Below are 7087 nucleotides of genomic sequence, written 5' to 3' on the forward strand. Positions count from 1 at the left end.
TCATACAAAACCAAATGATACCGGCCCATAAGCGCAGGAGACATGAGGTAATAAACATTCAAAAAAAAAAACAAGAAAACTTCATCCAGATTTGGAAGTCGGTTGAAAATTAATCATGCTACTATATTCCTCGCAGCCGTAGCTGCATTGATCTGACAGTAATTCAACTAACACGCCCCATAGATCTTCCATTTACTTTCATTGGACGTTGAAATTGTCTTAAGGGTAATTAATTTTCCTTGGTCCTTACTTTTTTGGTATTCAGTTCTGATTTATCTGACAGTAAAAACGTATTATCTTGTTAAATTACGTATAAATATGCTATGTTCAATATCTGTTAAAAAATGTGGTATATTATTATATAGAAAATTCTCGTGTCACAATGTTAATTGCCATACTACTCCGAAACGTATAAAAGGCATTTATTTTTTGATGTCTTTTCTAATATACTAGATACTACTACCGCTTCGGAAACAAATGCCGCTCTGAGAGAGGCGGAGAAAAGAAACTCTGCGGCGCAAGGAACTCTCCTAGCATTCTTTTTATGCTAAATAAAAATATACAATATTGTACTACCATTGCTATTGTTATAAAAAAATCATAATCTAGTCCCAGGCTGTCCGATCACTATGGAGTAGGTAGTTGGATTTACGACAGAGCCATTTTTTAATAAAACATTTAAATGTATTTATAGATAATGCCTGAACAGTGGCTGGTACTTTATTATAAAAGTGTATACATTTACCCTTAAAGCTATTATGTATCTTATGAAGCCTACTAGAATTAGCCACAAGCAATCCATTATTTTTAGTGTTATAATAATGAAAATCACTATTAAAACAAAAAGGTGACGATTTTTGTGAACGTATATTAAATTTTCATAAATGTACTGACAATGAACAGTCACAATATTTAAAGTACTTCTGTGACTAGGTCTTAATCTATTTTTTATAACCCCTAATTATTATTACAATGTTTTTTTTAGTATATGGCGATACAACGTTTGCCGGGTTAGCTATTATATAAAACTAGCTGACCCGACAGACGTTGTTCTGTTCATAATAAAAAAAAACTCTTGCAGATGGAATTTTGGAAAATCCGTTCTTAGCTGACCTCTACTCGGTGAAAAGAATATTCCTACCAAATTTCAAGTCTTTAGCTCTAGTGATTCCAGAGATATCGTGATGAGTGGAATACGTGGAAATCTCTTATATATATTGATTGAACTTCGGAAATGGATTGTCTTGATTCATACCACAAACTTTCAAAGATTGGCCTTAAGATTTGAATGGTCAGGGCGAATGCGAGACGGATCGGAAATTAAAGATTTGCGGGCTAACTCGTCATGCAAAATGTTCATTAAGTACTTGCTGCAGATCTGAAGAATTGCTATTATCATTGCTGCATTGATCTCTTGACATCGATCAAGTTATTTGTCCATGTTGCCCATGAAGTATAATTGTAAAAATTTAAGCTGTGCATCTTCGAGAGGTTGCAGTGATCGAATACGATCGTGAATCTCTCCTTATATCTACAATATCAAAAGATTAAAATTTAAAATTATAAATACTTTTTTTAGAATTAGCATACACAATAAATAGGAATAAGTATAGTACGTATGTTATTCTTTTACTGTATTGTGTGTAAGTATGTAAATAAATAAATACCTTGAATGTCGGATTAAATACTCGTTCTTAGATGTCTGCCCCAAATGTGGTCATTTGGAAACAAATACTGTATTGTTCAGTGTTTTCTAGAACATTGCATCACTAGTCTTGCGTTTCTCCGCAGAATACTCGCAAACAACGTCCATTGGCCCAATGCGAAAGCTAGTATGCAAGCAGTACTACAGTACAGTATAAGTACTGCAATCGTATCGAAACGCTGCTCGATTCAAATTAGTACTTCATAAACTTCTTCTTCTGCGTCGAAAATTATCTATAAGTTGTTGATCTCTGAGGTTTTACTGGACGATTTCGTATTGCCAGCCGATCCGTTTTACGAGCTGCTTTGTCGGGAATGATTTGATCGTCTTGGTCGTGACATTGTTAATGATAATATCGGCACAATAAGCTAACTAAGTAACTCGAAACAAACACACCAACCGGTCAACTTGAATAACTAACACGACTTTCTTTTATATATATATATAGATACTAATGCATCGGTACGAGCATAAACTGGCTAAAAATTAAAAATTATTACAGATTTTGATGATAATCAGTAAGATTTTGTACAGTAATCAAATATCCTACCAGAATATGCTAGCAAAACATATTTAAACACGAAAAATATTTAATTTTTCCAGCGGGAATCAAATCCGGAACGCTCTGCATGATAGCCTTAGCATTGGTTCAACATATTCATTAATTATATTTGTAATATTAAAAGAAGTTGACCGTTGAATGTTATATAAAAAAACTTTTATTACTTTTTATAATAGGATAAAAAACTAATAAATGGAGGGCCGTATTTTTCCTTCACAGTATAACTGCGAAAATTACTGAACTGAGCGAGATAATACTTTTACCATAAGATGCAGCGCGTTTCGGAGAAGGTTTTAGTATATGCAAGTAAGTATATATTACTGCTTATATATATTATAGCGTTTTTTGGCGCCGTTAATAGTGAAATTACTGGGCAAATGAGACTTGATAACTTACGTCTCAAGGTGACGAGCGCAGTTGTAGTGCCGCTCAGAATTTTAGGCATTTGCAATAATCCTGAGCGACACTGCATTTGTAATAGGCAGGGCATATTAATTATTATTATATTATTTTTAAAGTTAGACCGTTTCTTGGACATTGCAAGATTACTTTATTTTTCTAAAATTTTTTTTTTCTAAAATAAACGTAGCCTGAGTTACTCCTTATTACATCAGCTACCTGCCAACAAAAGTCCTGTCAAAATCGGTCCAGCCATTTCAGAGATTAGCCGGAACACACTGACAGACAGACTGATAAAAATTATTAAAAATGTTATTTTGTTGTATGTACCGTATACATATTCATATACATGTAGTAAAAAACGGTTTTCTCAATATTACAAACAGATACTCCAATTTTATTTATATGTATAGATGAGAATTGATACAATGAGATTGCAAGGTCAGCACTTGTTATCAATGTATTAATTCTAAGTACATGTAAACTGAATGTAAAATATAATTTTAGATCAATAAATCCGTGAACAATCACAGCACATCTGTTACATTGGGACCACCAGTAACTAACTTCTATTGTCCCGACCCACAGCTTGTTGAAACATTTTATGGTCTATAAATTTAAACTCGATTCTCGTTAAGCCACCTAGTCAGGTCTAGAGAGTTAGTATAGTAGAAAGGAGATCTAAGAATTTATATAATAAAATATTTGATATGACTATTAATCTAAGAATACTGGGTTAGTTATACATTTACTTCATTTTAGGCAAAAACAACACTGGGAGAGTTTCTAGGGTAATTTTTTTCTCTCCCCGCGTGCCTTATGAAGTTACACTTCTTTAGGCGCGTTATGAAAAAATTATGAGAGTGAAATTTTAAGATGCGCGCGCATCACTGTAATACAAAAGTAACAGGTGAAGTTGGTTTCTAAAATTTTCTGACGTTTGTGTCATTCGTTATTTTTTTGGTTTCTTCGTCTATTATTAGGACAGGCAAAGGGTTCAAGCCCATAGAGCCGTAATCATTATTTATTAATTAATTTTCAAAGCCATCTTTGCAAAATTGTTCTTTCTAAAAACGTAGAATAGCACGAGGAATAAATAATTTTAATGATTTTTGCTTCGTTAGGCCAAAGAAGTATAACTCCTTGCGTGCATACATAAGTACACACACACTTTATTTTTAATAATTGATATAAAAAGTATTCAATTTTTGAGAAAATAAATGCATTTTATTGTAGTAGTGGTATTTCAAATTTTAAGAGGACGCAATGTGTATTCGTAACTTGGTGAAAATAATATCAGGAACTTCGATCATTTATGCGTCAGGATGTCAGACTGTGACAAATGTGAAAACGTCGAAAAAATTGAGGTTTACTCTTAACCTCTATTTTGAGCAATGCACGCACACTAACAAAGAGTCAAACAAATCGCGAGTGAAAGACGTAGCTTATTCACGCACACTAAAATAATAAACCTGGCCTGTTTGCATCGGTTGTCTTGCAGCAAGAGGCTCTATCTAGACGGTTGTATTATCTAAGATCAGGAAAAAAAATGTTTATGTAAATTAATCATGTCGCCATAACAATGTCTTTTAAAAAACCATTGAGTTGTCAAAGTACTAAGATTTTATCTATTGTATATGATTTTCTATAAGTAATAAATAAAAAGACAATAATTTATAACAAAACCTATTTATGAATCTTCTCTCTGTATTTGTATGAATATTTCTTATCTTGTACGAAAAATAGGGATTTGTATCGCTCATTTCTCGTAGTGTTTCAGAAACACAGAGGTAAATAAAACAATAAGTAAGATATATTATTTGTTTGATCCAAGCCCTCACATAATAATATTTATGGTGACTTCGTGATGGTAATAAATATTATAGTGGTTTGCTTTAGTAAATGTTCCAAGACAACATATATTTTTTTTTATCTTATTAAATACTAGCTGACCCGAATTAATTTGTTATCTATGCCCGGCGGTATGCGATCTGTCTCTTACTGCCAAACAAATGAAGGTTATTTATTAAGGATTGGTCTCCGCTGCGGTTCAACTAGTTACCGCAGGCATAGTCGCAAACTGCGGCAACGACTACTACGCCCAAGTGGGCGTACTCAAGCCAGTCTCGAACAATGTGTGACGTTGACGTTCCACATGTTCTGTTAAACTTTGCTAATAATTGAAACTAAAATTGCGTAATAAAACTTTGTAAAAATAATACTACAAGAAGTAAGAAAGACACTGGGATCACATATCATCAGTAAGTATTTTGTATTTTATCAATTTGAATGTTAAATAAACTATATACTAAAATAGACAACAGCTGCCAGGTATTATGTAGGTAGAATTTATATCCTCTTTGGCAGAAGGAAAAGCGTTTATTTTCTTTTGGTAGCTATTTAAGTCACGTTCTCGGACCAATTATTACACAGAACAATTATCGACCAAAAAAATAAATAAATAAATAAAAAATAATAATAATTAAGTTAAGTTAAGTTAATAATTAAGTTAATTAATTAAATTAAGGATGAAACCCATTGGAAAAGGAAGAGAATATAACAAAAATGAAAGGAAAAAAAATTACGGGCGATCTGAGGTCGGGAAGTGGAAAGGGGGGGGGGGTGTTTTTAAGGGTAAAAAACGGTTTATCTTGATTTCCAATATATTCGGGATATTGGCGGAAATAGAAAAACCGGTTCATTAAATGGGCCATAAACCGTAAACAGTAAGTTTTACAAAAAGTTTTCAGGATTTGAAAAATTTACTCCAAATTATATAAAAGATGAAAAATTTTATTTTATAGAATAATGGAGTTTAAAACTTTTGCCTTAAAAGTTATAAAATCCATTATTGTTTTATTTTCTTAACCGTTTTCGTTATAGTTTCCGGAGCTCCACCCGGATCTGGCAGCATTAGGTGATTTTATGCTGAGTCACGCCATACAAAAAAATTTAATCGAAAATTTTCTTTTTTTACTGGCCTACTTGATGTTATAAACCGCTTTTGTTGAGTTTTTCTTGCTGACAGTAGCCGTACTTCCTAGAACTGTCATTCGAGCCAGGTCCCGTGTTAAGTTGATGGATTTATAAATAATCTAGTTTAGAAATAGGAAAGGAACACGAAAAAAAAAATTTATTTTATGTAATTTAGTTTTTATTTTATTAAAATCAAGGGCTCAACCTATCACTCGATTGTATGAAAGGTGCAGTCATTGATAGATTGACATTTGACAGATGACGGCTATAACTTTGTAAAAAAGGAGATAGCCGAAATCCACTATGTTATATTATGTAACTGTTCGCTTTCAAACTTAGGCGGATTATACTTCGTCGCCAATCGACTACTTGTGATTGCTAATTACTTATTACTACTATTTCAGACTTATGTCAAAACACAAATCACTGCAGGTTTCCTACAATCTGAATTCTGATCTGATACAATCGCTTGTTCTTAGAGTTTTGCTAGGCTGTTTGAGAAAATTCTTGAGTGACTGAGTGTTATTCAGAAAGTTTGTACCTTTGGAACATTTCGGATATGGATTTGAATAATTTAGTGCTTTTAACAATTATTACAAGTTTTGGCACTTTGTTGATGAGAGTACTTTATATTTTAAGTAAACTATACGCTCAGCAGAACAGACTGACTGTCGAAAAGAGATCATTAAAAGTTATACTTTGCATTGGATTGGGAGGTCACACTACCGAGCTATTAAAAATTGTAGCTCAAATGAATTTTAACAAATACAGCCCAAGGCTTTACATGATGGCTGACTCTGACAATAATAGTGAAACTAAAATAATCTCCACTGAAAAGGATACAAAAGACTATCAAATCTGCAAGATTCCAAGAAGTAGAAATGTACATCAGCCATATATGACATCGATTTTCAGCACCCTCCATGCTATTTTGTACAGTGTTCTACCAATATTTAGATTTAAACCTGATGTTATAATCTGCAATGGCCCTGGAACATGCATTCCAATTTGTTTTGTTGTTTTTTTAATGAGATGTTTTTGCATTCTGGATTGCAGAATAGTGTTTATTGAAAGTCTTTGTAGGGTAAGAACTTTATCATTGTCTGGGAAGATACTAAAATTTATAGCCGATTTTTTTGTAGTCCAGTTGCCACAACTTAACTGGACTCAACAACCTCTGTGAAAGAAGGCTGTGTGCTTCTCGAGAAGAAAATTCTTTATAATGTAAAATTGTCCAAATCGGGAAAATAGTAGTAGTGATTTGGGACCAGGTTTGGCGAGAACAAAGAATGTCAGAGGTCTCTCTCTGTAGGTCAGCTAAATCATAGGACACCCATTTAACAACCTTTTCAATTTAACAGTTTTATGTAAATGGGTCACTAACATAATATTATAACATAAATGACTTTCTTAATGATTCCACAGATTGAGAATGGAGCGACCGC

At 32.9% G+C, this 7087-nt stretch overlaps 1 protein-coding gene across 1 annotated transcript; it reads left to right on the plus strand.

Moving 5' to 3' along the window:
* Positions 1–6201: 6201 nt before the first annotated feature.
* LOC126975407 (UDP-N-acetylglucosamine transferase subunit ALG14 homolog) lies at positions 6202–6825 on the plus strand. Its single transcript, XM_050823296.1, has one exon. The coding sequence runs from the start codon at positions 6202–6204 to the stop codon at positions 6823–6825; it is 624 nt and encodes a 207-aa protein (XP_050679253.1).
* The last annotated feature ends 262 nt before the right edge of the window (positions 6826–7087 follow it).

The sequence above is a fragment of the Leptidea sinapis genome, chromosome 35, assembly GCF_905404315.1.
Source record: "Leptidea sinapis chromosome 35, ilLepSina1.1, whole genome shotgun sequence".
NCBI lineage: Eukaryota > Metazoa > Arthropoda > Insecta > Lepidoptera > Pieridae > Leptidea > Leptidea sinapis.

Coding starts and splice junctions, on each gene's coding strand:
- LOC126975407 (XM_050823296.1), top strand. CDS start 6,202: ATGGATTTGAATAATTTAGTGCTTTTAACAATTATTACAAGTTTTGGC.